Below are 17,780 nucleotides of genomic sequence, written 5' to 3'. Positions count from 1 at the left end.
CGCACTTGGGTCGCTGCCATCCCATGGGAGACCCAGGCGGAGTTCCTGGCTCCTGGGTTAGCCTAGCTCAGCCCTGGCTGTTGAGAACATGTCAGGAGTGAGCCAGCAGGTGGGAGATCTGTTCCCTGCTAGCCCTCCCCCTGTCACTTTTTCTACCACTCTGCCTTTCAGACAAATACATAAAATCAATCATTTAAAGAAAGAATAAGAGAAGGAACAAGTAACAAGCATGAGGAAAGCAGACAGTGATGCAGGTACTATTGACCATTCCAGAAAGATATTTTGAACACATTTATGCCAAAAAATGTGAACATGAAGGTAAGGTGGAGAAATATGATTTATCAAGACTGACATATGAACAAGTTAGTGCATTGTGCTTAAGTGTCGAAGTGCATGTGGTAATTTAATCATCTTTCCTCAGAGGGACTGCTAAGCCCAGATGGCTTCACCAACTTACACCAAACATTGAAGGAATAAATAACACCTATCCTAAATATATATATTTTTTCAATAAAAGTTGGTTTATGTATACATCTAATTTTGGAGCCTGATTCTTCAGCTCATACAGTAGACTTTTCATTGGCTTATATACTCTTCCATTATATAACTGTTGGCAGAAAGGTATTCCATTACAGAAGCAGTCTGTAATTGTTTTAAACAGTCTTCTGTTTTTCTTGTGTGTGTGTGTGGTTTTTTTTTGACATTTGAGTTCTTTCTTGTTTCCCCCAATTAAACAGAGCTCTCAATGGCTGTCAGAGTGGTCATTTATTTTATTTTATTTATTTATTTTTTGTGCCTATGAACTGTGTACTTGGGATAAAATCCCAGCACGTACTTTTGTAGACAGAGTGTGTGGTGTGTTCATTCTTTTGGTACCTGGTGTCAGTTTTGCCTTTAGAGTCTTGCTGATGGTGCGTGGTAGTTGTCATCAGAGCCATGCATTGTTTTCTGTTCAGCGTAAAATCCTTCTCTTTTGTGCCCCTCATGTCCTCTCCCCAGGCCCCGCCTCTCCCCTGTTATAATTCTAAAGCTCTAATTCTTGAGCTGGAGTCTGCTGGGTCTCACGCAGGCCTTTGTGTCTCCACTGCTCAACTGCTCCTCAGCCCCAGCTCATGCTCACCTCCTGCTGCACTCCTCCGGTCTTGTGGACGGGACTGGAGCCATGACGCAGCTCCTGATCGCTTCCAGGGCATGGGGTTCCTCCTGCTCATTCACATGTTTCTTACTTCACTCTCCGCCTTCCAGAACAGAACATCAGCCCTGTGAGTTCAGGACTACCACTCTGCCGGGTCCCTTACCTTGACTGTGCCTGCTCCTAAATATTTGTTGTGCAGATTGATTTGCTAATTTAATAGCTAAGAAAATCACAATTTGTTTTAATTTCCATTTATTTGATACTAGATAATGAATATTTTAAGTGTTTATTTTCATCCACGTAAAAGGCAGAGAGAAAGATCTTCCATTTGCTGGTTCATTCCCCTGAAGCACTTGCTGCTGCGTCTGCCGCCTGCCAGGAGCGTTCTCAGGAAGCTGAACTAGAAGCAGAGGAGCTGGGACTCCGACAGGCGCCCGGTCTGGGGTCCAGGCATCACACGTGTGGCTTGACCTCTGCACATGCCTGCCTTAATCTTGGAAGATGTTTTATCTGGTTGACTGGCTCTTTTCTTCTGAATTCTGCCTGTCGCATTTTTTTTTTTTTGGAGCGTCTGCCTTTTGTATAATAACTTATGGGAGCTTTGACACACTGTGAATATTATCCCTGGTGGATGGTAGTAATTCATTTATGTTTTTTTAACAGATTCTGAGGTTGGGACTAAGAAGGAACTGTCAGTGCTAAACCAGCAATGCTCTGAAGAAGTAGAAAACCCAGAATTTATATCAAGAAGATTCTCAAGGGCTAATTCATGCACCAGTGAGTTTCGGGAAGCTTGGGGCCGCAAGCTGGGAGATTGTCCTGGGAGGAGTGTGAAGAAACCTCATCTTCACAAAAGAGTTTTCAGAGGAAAGTCTGGCACTTGTATGGGGAGAGCTCCAGGAGAAAGGACGCAGGAGTGTGCTGCAGTTGATAAAGACTTGAACTTGAGCCAAAATGCTGTAAGACTTCAAAGAAATAAACTAGGAGAGAGAGCCTTTAAGTGTGATATATGCAGCAAGACCTTCAAGTACAATTCAGACCTGCGGAGACATCAGAGGCGCCACACTGGGGAAAAGCCTTACACATGTGGTCAGTGTGGTCGAGCCTTCACCCACAGCTCCAGCCTCACCTTGCACCATCACGTTCACACGGGACAGAAACCATTTAAATGTGACGAATGTGGGAAGACTTTTGGGCTTAATTCCCACCTCCTGCTGCATCAGAGAATCCACACAGGAGAAAAACCTTTTGGGTGTAATGAATGTGGGAAAGCCTTCAGTCGAAGCTCTTCTCTCATTCAGCATCGTATCATCCACACAGGAAAGAAACCTTACAAGTGTAATGAGTGTGGGAAAGGCTTCAGCCAGAGCCCCCAGCTGACTCAGCATCAGAGGACCCACACAGGCGAGAAGCCCCATGAGTGCAGTCACTGTGGGAAAGCCTTCAGCCGAAGCTCCAGCCTGATTCAGCATCAGAGGATCCACACGGGCGAGAAGCCCCATAAATGCAGTCAGTGTGGGAAGGCCTTCAGCCAGAGCTCAAGCCTTTTCCTCCATCACAGGGTGCACACTGGAGAGAAGCCCTATGTGTGCACTGAGTGTGGCAGGGCCTTCGGCTTCAACTCCCACCTCACTGAGCACGTGAGGATCCACACTGGAGAGAAGCCCTATGTGTGCACTGAGTGTGGCAGGGCCTTCAGTCGGAGCTCCACTCTCGTTCAGCACCGCAGGGTGCACACTGGGGAGAAGCCCTACCAGTGCGCTGAGTGTGGCAAAGCCTTCAGCCAGAGCTCCCAGCTCACCTTGCACCAGCGCATCCACACTGGAGAGAAACCCTACCGCTGTGGTGACTGTGGGAAGGCCTTCAGCCGGAGGTCCACCCTCACGCAGCATCAGAGGGTTCACAGAGGGACCCCACGCAAGTGCCGGCAGTGTGGGCCCACCTGCGCTCATGGCTCCAGCCCTGCCCCTCAGAGACGAGTTCCTGCTGGGGGCCGGTGTGGCAGAGCTGGCAACCATGGGGCAAGCCTTGTTCTGCACTGGACAGTTCATACCAGCAAGGAACAGTTTGGCAATAATGAGCTTGGAAAAACCTTCAGTTCCACCCCAGCACCCACTGGAGATGAAAAAATCCACTCTGGGAGGAAACCCTGTACACGTCCAGAGTGTGGACACAGCCTCAGTGTGGCCTCAACCCTTACTCAGCATCAGCAGATTCACCTTGGAGATAAAGCCCCTTCAGACGATGGATCTGAAAGATATTTTATTCACATCAGAAAGATTTTCCAAGACAGACATTTTTAATGTGAGAAGTGTGGGAAATGACTTTGCATTCGTTCATTTTATGTTGGGTGGGATGAGAGAATCAGAGTTTGTTTCAGGAAATCCCTGTATGTGAGAACTGGCTGCTGGCGGCAGACAAGTCGAGCACTACACAGAGTTCAGTTTATCAGGGACCTTGGCAGAAACAGGATGAGAGGCGGGAGGAGAGGCTCCCTGCGTCAACCAGACAGAGGTCATTGCTGGCCAGCTGGGGTGCTCCTTTATTCAGGCAATAGTTACTAGGTGATCCAGGGTCAGTGCCTGGCACAGGATGCTTAGTGGACTCTTAATGATGTGGTTTTTGCCACAGGATTCTGAGAGAGTGCCAGGGTTACCCAGCAGGCACCATGGCCTGAGTCACATGACATTAGATCCCTGAAAAGTTGAATGAGGAGTCTGAGTACAACTAGCAGAGCAAAGGATGCAGCTTGGCTACAGCTGATGCCGTTAAACTTGGGAATGAGCATGTGGCAAAGGCCACATGAGTTCTCTCCCAGGTGCTGTGTCCCAGTTGCCAGGATGAACAGCGGGCATGGAAGGTCCACCCAGTTCAGGCTGCCACCTGACACGTCCCCTCTTACCTCTCCCCTTCTATGCCCAGACCTGTAGCTGTCCCACATCTGTTTCCAGGGTGGCGCTGAGGACCTGGGCCCTTTGGGCAGCTGCGGGCTTTTTCTCCTCCCTCAAGACGGGCTGGGTCACCGCCCCAGAGCAGCCACAGCGGGGAGCCCTCCCTCACTTGGAGCCCTGAGTCTTGCACCTGTGAAGTGAAAGTTGGTTTGGTCTGAGGATCTCTGCAGTCCACGGAGGAGGGAATTTCGGGCCAGTAGAGCAGGCACTGCTGTGTCGCTCCACTTCTGTGTATTTTCAGTTACTGGTCAGAGATTTTTAAATTTTCAATTTATGTCTTTATGTGAAGGCAGAGACAAGCAGGCAGAGATCTTCCATGCGCTGGTTCATTCTCCAAATGCTCACGATAGCCTGGGCTGGGCCAGGCTGAAGCCAGGACCCAGAATGCAATCCAGGTCTGCCACGTGGGTGCTGTGGACCCTCCTACTCAGGCCATCACCTGCTGCCCTCCAACACATGAGCAGGGAGGAGCACTCTGGGCAGAGCTGGGGTCTAGACCCAGGCGCTCAAACATGGGACATGGGCACCCTAAGGGGCATCTTAACCTCTATGCCAAGTGCCTGCCCATGGTAAGAGTTTTAAGAATCAGGTTAATTGAGATACAATTTATTTATTTATTTTTTGAGATGCAATTTTAATAGAGTAAAATTCACTCTTTTTACTGTGAAATTCCATGGGTTTTGACAATACAGTTGTGTGTTAACCATCATCAGTCACATGGTGCAGCATCCATCTCCACCCAGAATTCTTTGTCCATTTCCAGAGTCATGCTTTGTGTAGCTGTTTCTCTCCAGCACCTTTCTCAATTGTGTGTCTCAACATATCACTTTAAAAAAATTTTTTTGAAAGGCAGAGTTACAGAGAGGCAGAGAGAGAGAGAAAGGTCTTCCTTCTGCTGGTTCACTCCCCAAATGGCCACAACAGCTGGAGCTGGGCTAATCTGAAGCCAGGAGCCAGGAGCTTCTTCCAGGTCTCCCATGTGGGTGCAGGGGCCCAAGCACTTGGGCCACCTTCCAGTGCTTTCCCAGGCTACATCCAAGAGCTGGGTTGGATGTAGAGCAGCCGGGATGCAATCCAGTGCCACAGGCTGGGGTGTGACCTGCTACGTCACAGCACCGTCCCTTCAGCTGTCACTCTTACATTGCTCAGTGGCTTTCCATGGTATGGATGCCCAGTTTGTTTACCCATGCACCTCTACAGGCTGTCTGGCCAGCTATGAATAAAGCTGCTAAAAACATTGAACCACAGGTTGCTTTGTGTTCTGTGTTCTCTTTGATGCATAGCTAGGCATGAGATTGCTGGGCTTTGCTTCTTAGGAAACTGCCAAACTCTTCCCAAGTGTTTTTGCCAGGTTACATTCCCAAAGGCATGGTGTGAGGGTGTAGATCTTGGTATTTTTGTTTTCTTAAAAAAAAAAAAAAAAAAAAAAAAAAAAAAAAAAGCTTTATTTATTTGGAAGAGTCAGAGAGAGGGGTCTTCCACCTCACTCCTCAGATGGCCACATCAGCCAGGGCTGGATCAGGCCAAAGTCAAGAGCCAGGATTTAAGAACTTCATACAGGTCTCCCATGTGGGTACAGGGGCCCAAGCACTTGGCTCATCCTCCACTGCTTTCCCAGGCCACAGCAGGGAGCTGGATTGGAAGTGAAGCAGCTGGGACTCGAACCAGTGCCAATATGGGATGCCAGCATTACAGGAGGTGGTTTTACATGATGCTGGTCCTGGTGTGTGTGTTTGTGTGTGTATAAAATTTATTTGACAGAGTTATAGACAGAGAGACAGAGAGAAAGGTCTTCCTTCTGCTGGTTTACTCCCCAAATGGCCACTGCGGCTGGCACTGCACCGATCTGAAGCCAGGAATCAGGTGCTTCTTCCTGGTCTCCCATGCAGGTGCAGGGGCCCAAGGACTTGGGCCATCCTCCACTGCCTTCCTGGGCCACAGCAGAGAGCTGGACAGGAAGAGGAGCAGCTGGGACTAGAACCCGGCTGGCGCTTCAGGTGGAGGATTAACCAAGTGAGCCATGGCACTGGCCCCTGGCCCTGGTATTTTAACTTAAAAAAAAAAAATTCTGGGGGCTGGTGCTGTGGTGTAGTGGGTAAAAAAGCCACCACCTGCAGTGCCGGCATCCCATATGGGCACCGGTTCGGGTCCTGACTATTCGACTTCCAATCCAGTCCTCTGCTATGGCCTGGGAAAGCAGTAGAAGATGACCCAAGTCCTTGGGCCCCTGCACCAGTGTGGGAGACCTGGAAGAAGTTCCTGGATCCTGGCTTCGGATCAGCACAGCTGTGGCCGATGCAGCCATCTGGAGAGTGAACCAGCAGCGGATGGAAGATCTCTCTCTCTGCCTCTCTGTGACATTGCCTTTCAAATAAATGAATAAATTAAAAAAAAATTCTGTCTGGGGCTGGTGTTATGGCTCAGTGAGTTCAGCTGCCGTTTACAACACCAGCATCCCGTATCAGAGTGCCAGTTTAAGCCCTGGTTGCTCTGGTTCTGATCCAGCTCCCTGCTAATGTGCTTGGGAAGCAAGAAGATGACGAGTCAAGTGCTGTGTCCCTGTCACCCACGTGGGAGACCTGGATGGAGTTCCTGGCTCCTGGCTTCGCCTGACCCAGCCACTTGGGGAGTGAACTAGCAGATGGAAGATCTCTGTCTCTTCCTCTATCACTCTTTCAAATAGATAAAACAAATTTTTAAAAAATATTCTAGCCATGGGGCCGATACTGTGGTGTAGCGAGTTAAGCTGCTGCCAGTGGCACCAGCATCCCATATGGGCACTGGTTCAAGTTCCAGCTGCTCCACTTCTGATCCAGCTGTGCCTGGGAAAGCAGTGGAGTATGGTCCAAGTGCTTGGGCCCCTGCACTTGTGTGGGAGACCTGGAAGAAGCTTCTGGCTCCTGGCTTTGGATTGGCTCAGCTTAGGCCATTGTGGTCATCTGGGGAGTGAACCAGTGAATGGAAGATTTCTCTCTGTAACTCTGCCTTTCAAATAGATGTCTTTTTTAATTCTAGCCATTTTAGTGGAGATGTGGTCGTATGTTTTTATTTGTACTTCTCTGTTGGCTATGATTTGATCAATAAGGTTGTATTTAAAGAACTCTACTGAGTATTTTGAAAAATCACTGGGGTGGAGCCAGCACCGCGGCTCACTAGGCTAATCCTCCGCCTAGCGGCGCCGGCACACCGGATTCTGTCCCGGTTGCCCCTCTTCCAGGCCAGCTCTCTGCTGTGGCCAGGGAGTGCAGTGGAGGATGGCCCAAGTGCTTGGGCCCTGCACCCCATGGGAGACCAGGAGAAGCACCTGGCTCCTGCCTTCGGATCAGTGCGGTGCACCGGCCCCGGCGACCATTGGAGGGTGAACTAACGGCAAAGAAAGACCTTTCTCTCTCTCTCTCTCTCTCTCTCTCTCTCTCTCTCACTGTCCACTCTGCCTGTCAAAAAAAAAAAAAAATCACTGGGGTGGGACTGGCTTTGTGGTGCAGCGGGTTAAGCTGTCTGTGATGCTGACATCCCTATCAGTGCTGGTTCAATCCCAGCTGCTCCACTTCCAATCCTGTTCCCTGCAGATGTGCCTAGGAGACAGCAGAGGATGACCCAAGTGCTTGGGCCCCTGCCACTCACGTGAGAAACCTGGGTGGCATCGCAGGATCCTGGCTTCAGCCTGGCCCAGCCCCAACCAAGGCCATCTGGGGAGGGAACTAGTAGAAGGAAGAGCTCTGTCTTCCTCTCTCTGTAACTCTGACTGAAATGAGGGGACAGCTCACCACAGTTCCCACCTCCCTCTGCCTCAGGGAAGTGTCTGACCGCCCCAGCCTGTTCTCTCTCACAAGGGATGCAAACGCCTGTGCCCTGGAAGCCCACCCTTCAGAGAGCAGAACTGTGCCGCTCCTCTGCACCGGTGGGTCAAGTCACGTCTCACCTCGTTCACAGGGTGCTGGGCCGTCTGTGCCAGCGGGGCCTTTGTCCTGTGCTCCTTGTCGTCTCCAGCGTGTGACAGGGAACAGATGCTTTAGACGTGGGGAGGGTACGCAGTGTCATGAACACACTCTGTGTAAATGTGAGGCTGTGCTCTGCTCGTGAAGCTCACAGGTAGATGAAAACAGCTCCCTCTCCCAGGACACCAGAGGTCCTCGTGGTGCCCCCCCCACCCGCACGCTCTGACCCGGTGGCCTCCGACACGCACCCTTCCCCCACTGTGGCCTCAGACTGAGGACCCACGGGGCCACCCACAGAGACTTGGTGACCTCGTGCCACAGTGCCTTCCGAAGGTCTGGGCTGCTGCAGAACCAGCGTCTTGGGTTTGTGAGGACATGGAGAAGCGCCTCGAAAGTGAGCCTGTTGGGGCATCTGGACGCAGTGTCGCCAAGCACCCTCGGAGGATGAGAGCTGCGGGATCAGGGGAGGAGAAAGGACTCTTGTTATCCCGGGATTGCTTCTGGATGGCTGTGCTTGCAGATCTTTCAACAGGTGTGCGTCCAAGAGCAGCCAGAACCTGGGTCTTGAAAGCAGACAGGCAGACCTCCCAGGCAATGGTCCTCCCCAAATGCCGGCAGCAGCCAGGGCTGGGCCAGGTGAAGCCAGGAGCCCAGAACTCAATGTGGGTCTTTCATAGGCTGGCAGGGATCCGACCATGTAAGCTGCTACGTGCCGCCTGCCGGGGTGCACATTCGGAGGAAGCTGGGATCAACAGTGGAGCAGAACTCGGGCTCAGGCACTCTGGTGTGGGCTGCTTCAGCTGCTGCACCAAACCTCTTGTTCCTTGTCAACAACTGAGGGCCACAGGTACCCTCCTGGGCACTCAGTTCACAGAGGTGCTGTTGCCCTTGGGTACTGACACCACCTGCCACTCACAAGCACATGCTGGGGCCAGGCATTGGCATCATCACTTACAGACACAGGGAGCAGGCCAGCAGCCCGTGGAGCCCCTGTGTGTGCCAACACCTGCCCTGGCTCCCTGCTATGATAGACAGTTTCCCTATGAGGAGCATGGAGTTGTGAGCAGGACTCAGATCCACTCTCTCATCCTTTTTATTTATTTATTTTTTTACTTCAGAGACAGAGTAATACAGAGGAAGAGAGAACCGGGAGGCAGGGGCACTTCATCCTCTGCTTCAGTCTCCAGATGCCCTGAAATGGCAGGGGCAGGGCCAAGGCAGGAGCTGGGAACTCAGCCCAGGTTTCCCATGTAGGTGGCAGGAGCCCAAGTGCCGGCATTGCGCCTTCCCAGACAGCAGGAGTCAGCAGCCAGAGCCAGGTTCTCCAGCGTAGGAGGCAAGCATCTCTATTTCCAAATTGTCTGTCCCCCTTGCTTTTTCTCTTTTTAAAATTTATTTATTTGAAAGCCAGAGTTACAGAGAAGGAGAGGGAGAGAGAGGGAGATTGATTGATTCCACCCACTGTTTTACTCCCCAGATGGCCACCACAGCCAGGTCAAAGCCAGGAGCCAGGAGGTTCTTCCAGGTCTCCCACATAGGTGGCAGGACCCAAGGACCTGGGCCATCTTTTGCTGCTTTACCCAGGCCATTAGCGAGAGCTGGATCAGAAGCGGAGCAGCCAGGACACAAACTGGCGCCTGTATGGGATGTCAGCAGCACAGGCGGCAGCTTCCCCTGCCATGCCGTGGCACCCCCAAGCCCCCTTTTAACACTTGAAGCAACAGCTTACTCCTTCCTCTGGGACCGGGTGTGGACCTGTCTGCTCATCTCTATTCTCAAGGGGAGGTCTCTGAAGCAGAGGCTGTGCTGGATTCAGCTCATGCCACTGCCTGGTGGCGGGCGAACGTTGGCTGGAGGGTGCATTTCGCAGTCCGGCTCCCCAAGCGTCACTCCCTCCCCTTAGGGGGGGGTCTAACACCAAACTTGCAACACTGATTCGTGTAAACAACAAACTCCCATTACTCAAGTTCCCTTGTTCTCCAGGACTGTTACAACCCTTTATTTTTAATTCTGCTTTAATGACCGTAAGGTGTGTATTATTTAAATACTAATTACTTCGGGGAGGTATGAACTAACTGCAAGCCATCTGCAACGGGCTCCTGGCTCTGGACCGCGCACACACACAGGTGGGACTGACACCAGTCTGGCTTTCAGGTTTGAGAAGCAGCTACAGGTGATCTCTTCAAAGAGGAAACCCCAGGGAGACAAGGCCGGGAGTGGCTTGCTCTGGACTCTGGCGCCTGGAAGAAGCCTGCACAGGCGACACCCGGGCACACCCGTGAACGGACGCGTGAAAGCACGGGAGGGGGGCCCTTGCTGGCGGCAAGTTCCAGATCTCAGCGCGATGTGAACTTCTGTTTGTGCCTTGAACTCTCCGCTCATCCGTTCACCAGCTGGGAGCCTGGTCACTGGTGGAAAACAGCTGTCCGTCCACCTGGGCAGCACACAGAGTGCCACTGCAGGCAGGGAGCTGCACGGGACAGCCAGCGGTCACCCAGCCACCCATGCCGCGGGCCATGGCCTCGTCACTCAGCCGTCCAGAGCACTGTTGGCAGGGCCATGGCCCGCGGCATTTCCCCCTGCTGTAGCTCAGAGCTGGACACTGGCCGCTCACCCCTAGCCTGCAGGGTGTGGGGTCTCTCCAGCATCATGCCCAGGGAAGTGCTCCTTGTCGGGGCCCAGTGCTGGCCCTCCTCCTGTTACTGGACAAGATCGTCAGGCCCCTGCTGCTCGCCGCCGGGCAGCCAACTCATCAGAGACAAGCGTTGGTGAGAGAAACCGCGGTCTTGGGGGAAGAGTGGTCTCTGGGTCACACGTGTGCTGTTCCTTCCAAGGAGCCAGCAAAAGGGGTCTTTGAAGAAGAGGGGCAGCTGCGGGGGGTGGGAGGAACCACTGAGTCCATCGGGGGCGGCGGGGCAGGTCCTGGGGCTCTGCTCCTGGAGCGTCCAGGGCCTCCTGATTGCTGATGGCAGGCGTGAGGCCTGCCATCCCTCTCAGCAGGCTCCTGGAACTCACCAACACCATCGCTACAACATGAGCTGCACTCAGGATCTCTGTGTTCTGGAATCCCGGGCACCCGCTGCCCGAGGGGTAGACCCATATTGACCGAGGTTCCGGGAAGGGGCTCGGTGTGCACACCTGGCTTTCCAGGCAGATGTTGGGGAGGGTGGGCAAGAGAAAGCGTGACTGTGGAAATACCGAGCCTTCGAGTCCGTGGGTCTCCCCCAGGGCCCTGCACCCTGCTCTGCTCAGTGGAGGGGCAGCCAGCATGGCAGACTTGGCTCAGAGAAGACGACTCTGTCCTCAGAGCTAGGGGCCTGCTGGGCACCCACTCCCACCGCGGAAGGTCAGCAAGCTTGGGGCTCGAGAGGGTGCCTGCAGGCTCAGCCCCACACCCTTGGGAGCCCGGCTGTGTAGGGAGGAGCCTTGGCCAGTCAGCGTGAAGTACACCCGCCCCTGGGCTTCAAGGAAGCCGGAGCTCAGGTTTCAAGGTGACACTGCACTCCCTTCTTGCATTCCGAGGGTGTGATGTCCCCACACCTGGCAGCACCATCTGCCCTGTCCCGTCTGTGCCACCTCTCTCCACCGTTCCTCTCCAGCACACACCCCTGGCGGTCCGTCCACTGCCCTGGCTCCTCACCAGCAGGACCACACCAGGAGCCAGCTTACTCGCCTCCCTAAGGCACCTCAAGTCCATGCCTGGAGCGGGCAGCTGAGTCACACCCTGGGGTCCACGGAACAACTGCACGTCCTGGGAATCGCTCCGCGGTCTGACTTGGTTTTCCCTCTCCGTGCTGAACCTGCAGCTGCATCAGGATGGGAGGAAAGGCATTCAGCTTTAGCGTTTGCGGGAGCCGGGCAGCCCCTGGGGCAGTGATGCCCTGGTCTGCACTTTCTCCTCCCAGGGGCACCCGGCTGGTGGTGACTGTCCATCCTTGCCCCTTGGCCAGGAAGCTGGTCCTGGCTTGGCCCCTCTCCCCACCTCCCATCACCACCACCCTTGCAGTCCCACCCCCCAGCACCTGCTTCCTATCCCCCAAGTGCCTCCCTGACCTGCCAGTCACCCATGGAGCCCAGGGCCAGCTTTGGTACAGCCTCCTGGCCATCTTCCGAGTCCCCTGCTGCCCTGTTCCCAGTTTCAGCTCACAGCACTCTGCCACCTGCCCTCAGCCCCTCCCTCTCTAGGCTGCTGCCCGGGCATTGGGTCCTCTGCTTTGACTGGAGTTTGCCTGTGTGTCCTCTCCAGGCAACACCTGTCCATCCTCCAGGTTTTTTTTTTTTTAAGATATATTTATCTATTTGAAAGGCAGAGTTACAGAGAGGCAGAGGCAGAGAGAGAGAGAGCTTCCATCCACAGGTTCACTCCCCCGATGGCTGCAACAGCTGGAGCTGTGCTGATGCGAAGCCAGGAGCTTCTCCAGGTCTCCCATGTGGGTGCAGGGGCCCAAGGGCTTGGGCCATCTTCTGCTGCTTTCCCAGGTCACAGCAGAGAGCCAGATCAGCATCGGAGCAGCCGGGACTCACACCGGCGCCCACATGGCTTTACCCGCTACGCCACAGTGCCGGCCCCTAGCCTTCAGTTCTGATCACCACTGCCGCCTCAGAGGTCCCCTCCCTGGGCACCGCAGAGGGACTGGTCAGCCTGTGGGCAGAACAGACAGCTGCCCCTAAAATGTCTTACAGCAGTGTTTCCAGAATCCTGAGACCACGTGAGACGGGGAAAGGGGAGATGTGAGGGCCCAGGTCGCGGGACTGAGGCTGGAGAGCTATTAGTTTTCTCAGGTGTGATGGAGTTCATGGTATTCACTGCAGGAGTCTAGCTTTTCTGTGGGTTTAAAAATTTCTCATTAAAAGTGGTTGAAAACAGAAAAGGTTGCCCTGGCTTCCTGCAGAGAGTAAAGTGGAGGCGGGAGACGGTGGGAAGAGGCCGGAACCTGCCGTCAGGGGACCCACGGGGACAGCCGCATCCTCAGCTTGCAGGTGCCTGCTGGGTTCACCTCTCCATGGCACATGGAGCCACTGATACGGGGTGGGGGCGGTCTGCCAGCCAGAGCCGGGCCCTGCTCCCCCCGCACAGTGTGATGTAGGGCAGGCATGGCCCACGGCACTGGATGTGAGGCGAGAGGCAGAGGCTCCCTGGCACCCCCTGATGGGACAAGTGCATCAGAGTGAGCTCGCCTCTCTTCCTGTTCACTTTGTGCTGGGGCCATCCCCAGACATAACCACTGAGCTCCTGGATGTGTCAGGAGGCAGGCAGGGCTGAGAATGTGTCCAGTGAGGAGGAACTGGCACCTCCCTGCAGGCTCACTGCCGTTGTCCTGGGAAACCCCACACCCTAGCTAGACAATGCCCTGCAGCCATGCCCAGTGACCACGCCTCCACCCCTCCCCTTACACCCAGTGACCACGCCCCACCCTCATGGGCCCCACCCCTCACCTTAGACCACACCCAGTGACCCCACCCCACCCACACAAGCCTCACCCTTTCCCCTTAGACCATGCCTCCCAGGACCCTGACCCACCTTCCTACATGCTGCTCTGCGGACTTCACAGGGCTGTCGATGTTCTCTTGGCTACCCCAGCAGCCTATGTCTATGGGGAAGCCCTGTGCCAGGGGCTGCCAGTCAGCCAGACTCACCACCTGGCCAGCAGTGCTCGGCGGGACTCCAGCTAGATCCACAGGGTGGCTCTAGGATGTGGGCAAGACCAGCCCTTGGGGTTGCATGTCCCCGGCTGGCTCGCTGGGGTGGGGGTGATGGGGGGGTACCTCCACCCCCGTTCTTCCCTCCTCCTTGGACCTTGCAGTCTTTCGAAGGTCCGACTGTGACCTGGTGCTACTGAAAGTTCGTCCTTGTTAACGGTGCCACATCCAAATGACCAGGACAAGGTTTGAGGATGAAGGAGGCAGGAAGTTTAATCCTCTGGTGGGGGAGAAAGGTAGCACTGCCGTCCCACTCAGGAGTGTGGCCTGGGGCTCTGAAGGTGCAGACGGGAGGCCGGGCTGCCGAGCACGGGACTAACGGCAAGTCCGAGTGGACGGTCAGCTGCTGAAGCCGACTGTGGGTCCGACCACAGGACACCTCTGAGCCATGAGCCTGCCTGTCTCTCCCCATCAAAGAACAGGCAATGAGGATCCCTCCCGCGTGGCATCCGCGCACAGCTCTGGATAGAAGCAGTAGGCACCCCCGACTGCTCGCTGCACAAAGCATGCCTGCAACTTCTTCCAATCTGCGGGTCCCTGGACCGCAGGTGACATCTGGCGTTGTCCCCGGGACTTCCTGCAACGGTGGAGACAGCCCAAGTGACTGTTCTGGGCAGGAGCACTTTCTGTGCACGCAGCGGCTGACTCCGCACACGGACACTGAGCACAAAATGTGAGTGGGCTTCACCACGGGTTCTCAGCTGCCCCGTTGGGGTTCAGTGAGTGGGGGGCTGTCCCGTGTTTCTGCAGGCGTTGGGCAGCTCGCAGTAGCACCCGAACCCTGTCGTCACGGCCACGGGGGTCCCCAGACCCCCAGGGTCCGTCGGGTAGCATCGCCCCCATCTGCCCTGAGATGCCCTGATGGTACCGCGGACCGGCAGGCAGGCCCGGGGAGTCCGGCAGCACCTGCTGGCTCAGGACCCTGAGGGGTCACCCCGGTGATGGGGTTAGGCCACCCCAGCACAGCGGGGCGAGGCACTCCCGGGAAGGAGGGCGCGTGCTCGGCGCTGCAGGACAGCTGGAGAGGGAAGGCGCCACGTTAGGAACGGACACGGGAAGTGGCTACGATGGCAAATTCATGGTCCTGTGTATTGCACCAGGGTAGAAAATGGGGGTTGTAAACATGCCGGGGCAACGAACACTGGGCGGAAGCGCAGGACTGTGCTTCCCGGCTGGGAGGCCTCCCAGCCGGGACAGCGCGGAACCCATTCTCCAAGCCCGCGCGCTTGTCGCGCGTCCCCACGGCCACGGAACAGCCGCTCAGGTCCCGGACAACAACCGGGGAGCGCGTGGACAGCAAAGCCTCCTCTGCGGGCAGCCAGGCGAGGGCACCACGCCCCGCAGCCTCCTCCGTCACGCATCCACTTGTGACGCGGGGTCACTACGCACCGCCCGCCTACATGGTCACGCACCCACCTGTGACGCAGGGTCACCACACCCCGCCCGCCTCCTCCGTCACGCACCCACCTGTGACGCAGGGTCGCCACGCACCACCCGCCTCCTCCAACACGCTCTCACCTGTGACGCGGGGTCGCCAGCCCAGTCTCTCCGCGATCGTCCAGGCTCAAATGGACATGGAGTGGACACGGAGCGCAGAAGAGCTCTGGGGGAGCACTTGGCTCGGGGTCGAGTCCTGGCCACTCCACTTCCTGTCCCGCTCTCGCTGAAGGCCCCGCGTCCGGCCCCGCACCCGCGCTGGCGGCAGGCGCAGCTCTGGGCTCCCGGGTCATGGCCATCTGGGGAGCTGCCCAGTGGACGGACGCTCTCTCTCCTCTCCCCTCTGTAACTCTGCCGATGAAATAAATCAATCTTAAAAGAAGAGCGCTCGGGGACACCGGGCATGGCTGCGCGGGGCACTGCCGTGGAAAAGCAACGGAGTGCGGGAATGACCACGGAGGGGGGCAGTGACGTCAGAGGACGGGCGCAGGCCGGCGCCGCGGCTCACTAGGCTAATCCTCCGCCTAGCGGCGCCGGCACACCGGGTTCTAGTCCCGGTCGGGGCGCCGGATTCTGTCCCGGTTGCCCCTCTTCCAGGCCAGCCCTCTGCTGTGGCCAGGGAGTGCAGTGGAGGATGGCTGCACCCCATGGGAGACCAGGAAAAGCACCTGGCTCCTGCCATCGGATCAGCGCGGTGCGCCGGCCGCGGCGGCCATTGGAGGGTGAACCAACGGCAAAGGAAGACCTTTCTCTCTGTCTCTCTCTCTCACTGTCCACTCTGCCTGTCAAAAAAAAAAATAAATAAATAAAATAAAATAAAAAAAAGAGGACGGGCGCAAGGCGGGACGCACGTTTCAGACGCTCAACCCCGCGGGCTGGGGAGAGCGCGAACGGCGGCCGTCGGCGAACACCTGAACAGTGACGGCGCGCGGGGCCCCGCACCGGAGCCCCGCGTCCCCACGCGAACAGCTCGCACACTCAGACCCCTGCCCAACGAGGCCACGCAAGGGCGAGGACGTGCGCCTGGGGAACCCCGCCGACGTCCCGAGCTCGGCGTGGCGCGCCCGCAACGTCCCGCAGCCGCAAAGGCTCGGCTCGCTCCCCGCAGCGGCGGACGGCGGCGCGGGCACAGCACGCGATGGGCGGCCAGCACCGCGTCCTGAACGCACACCTGCGACGGCTACGAAGGGCTGCACCGTGCGAGTTCCCGACGCCCACAGCCAGGCCTGCGGGGACGCGGCCCTGAGCCCTGCAGGGCGGCGAGGCGCGCGGCGGGAGCCGCTCAGGCCACATCCGCGCCCTGAGGCGGTGACCGGCAGAGGCGTGGCTCTCGGCTGGACCAAGCAGATCGAGTGGGAGGAGCCGAGGGCGTGGCTCTACGTGGGCGTGGTAGATGGGCGTGGCTACATGCCGGCAGAGGCCAATCGACATTGGGCGGGGCAGAGCAGAGGGGCGTGGCTGTGGGCCGTCCGGGCTGCTTTGGGTGGGGCCTGGGCGTGACTCTACGCCGGCGGGGGCCGCTCGGGGTGGGGCAGGGCGGGGCCGAGGGGCGGGGCCCCGGCGGGAGGGCGGGGCCAGGGGAGGGCGCGGCCCGAGCGGAGGTTGGGTTGGGGAGCGGGCGGCTCGGCGCAGCGGGACCCCCTTTAGGGGTGCTTGGCCTCCGTCTCTGCGCTGCTCTGGCGCCAGTGGTCGGCGGCGGGAGTGTCCTGCCCAGGACCCTGAAGCCAGGGCCACGAACGTCGGTTGGGCGAGCCTGGCCCGGCCCGAGGCTGGTGCCCGGGCCTAGTGGCTGGGTCTTCGCGGCCCTGGCTTTGGGGCTCACGGTCAGGGAAGGAAAGGGGTCCCTGCTCGATGGTGTGGCTGGTGGCCCGCGGCCTGGCAGGGTGTCCAGGCAGCAGGTCAGCCGAGCCTGGGCCCCTCCTCGATGGAGGCCCTACCCCTTTCCCAACGCGCCCTATTCCACATTACTCCCGCCACCCTGCTGCTTTGTACGTCCTCGATCCGTTTGCAAGTGCGTGAAGTGGGGCCCTGGCGGTCAGTTTCGGTCTCATCTGGGAAGTCGCCGGCTGAGTTCTGGGCCCCTGGCTTCGGCCTGGCCCAGCCGTTGTGGTCATCCGGGGAGTGACCCAGCGGATGCAAGATCGATCTCGCTCCTGCCTCGGCCCCGTCACTCTGCCTTCCAAATCAATAAATCTCTAAAGGTGGGGGAATCACGCCTGCCCGGACTGGGCCCGGGTCAGCGGGGAGAGCCGGGAGCCCACCCGGGCCGGATTTCCTCAAGGGAGCCTGAGCCGGCTCTGGGGGGCCGCGGGGCGGCGGCTGGGGGTCACCGAGGACACCGGCGACCCAGACACAAAGCCGGGAAGGCAGGGACGCCGAGCGGAGGTGCGGGCTCGGATTCAGTCAGCCCGTGACTTACGTCGGCAAAACCACACACGACCCCCCAGGACGCGGCCAGCGTTAACCGCTGCGCGCCGAAACCTCGGGGCGTTCCCGGCGTGCCGCGCGCGCTCCGAGCGGGACTCCCGGTCCCAGCATGCCGTGCGCGGCGCCGGCGCACTGAGCCCCGCGCGCCGCGCCACCTGGCGGCGGGCCGGCGCCGGCGCGGGGGCGGAGCCG

At 57.2% G+C, this 17,780-nt stretch overlaps 1 protein-coding gene and 1 long non-coding RNA gene across 8 annotated transcripts in view; one reads left to right on the top strand and one right to left on the bottom strand.

Annotated features, from left to right (window-relative positions):
- Positions 1-12,895, top strand: part of ZNF251 (zinc finger protein 251) — a 32,339-nt gene extending 19,444 nt beyond the window's left edge. For 2 of the 4 annotated variants that reach the window (XM_070075678.1, XM_070075680.1), the window contains one exon: positions 1,799-5,328. In XM_070075678.1, coding sequence (XP_069931779.1) covers positions 1,799-3,438 — 1,640 coding nt within the window. In that variant the 3' untranslated portion in view covers positions 3,439-5,328. Of the gene's footprint in view, positions 1-1,798; positions 5,329-10,178 lie in introns of those variants that run through there. The other 2 variants (XR_011389373.1, XM_070075679.1) reach the window with 2 other exon arrangements.
- Positions 1,818-17,747, bottom strand: LOC103346185 (uncharacterized). 4 transcript variants are annotated; one of them, XR_011389375.1, is made up of 5 exons: positions 16,333-16,655; positions 15,243-15,512; positions 13,546-14,301; positions 8,009-11,830; positions 1,818-5,490 (listed from the first exon to the last, which is right to left on the bottom strand). It is a non-coding gene; the product is annotated as an uncharacterized lncRNA (long non-coding RNA). The 4 variants fall into 4 exon arrangements; XR_011389376.1 differs by lacking the exons at positions 1,818-5,490; positions 16,333-16,655 and adding an exon at positions 17,581-17,747 and having other exon boundaries at positions 5,508-11,830; XR_011389374.1 differs by lacking the exon at positions 1,818-5,490 and having other exon boundaries at positions 5,508-11,830; positions 16,333-16,648.
- Between the last annotated feature and the right edge of the window lie 33 nt (positions 17,748-17,780).

The sequence above is a fragment of the Oryctolagus cuniculus genome, chromosome 6, assembly GCF_964237555.1.
Source record: "Oryctolagus cuniculus chromosome 6, mOryCun1.1, whole genome shotgun sequence".
Classification (NCBI taxonomy): Eukaryota; Metazoa; Chordata; class Mammalia; order Lagomorpha; family Leporidae; genus Oryctolagus; species Oryctolagus cuniculus.
The sequence above is the reverse complement of the archived record's forward strand: the minus strand, read 5'-3'. Positions and strand labels throughout refer to the sequence as shown.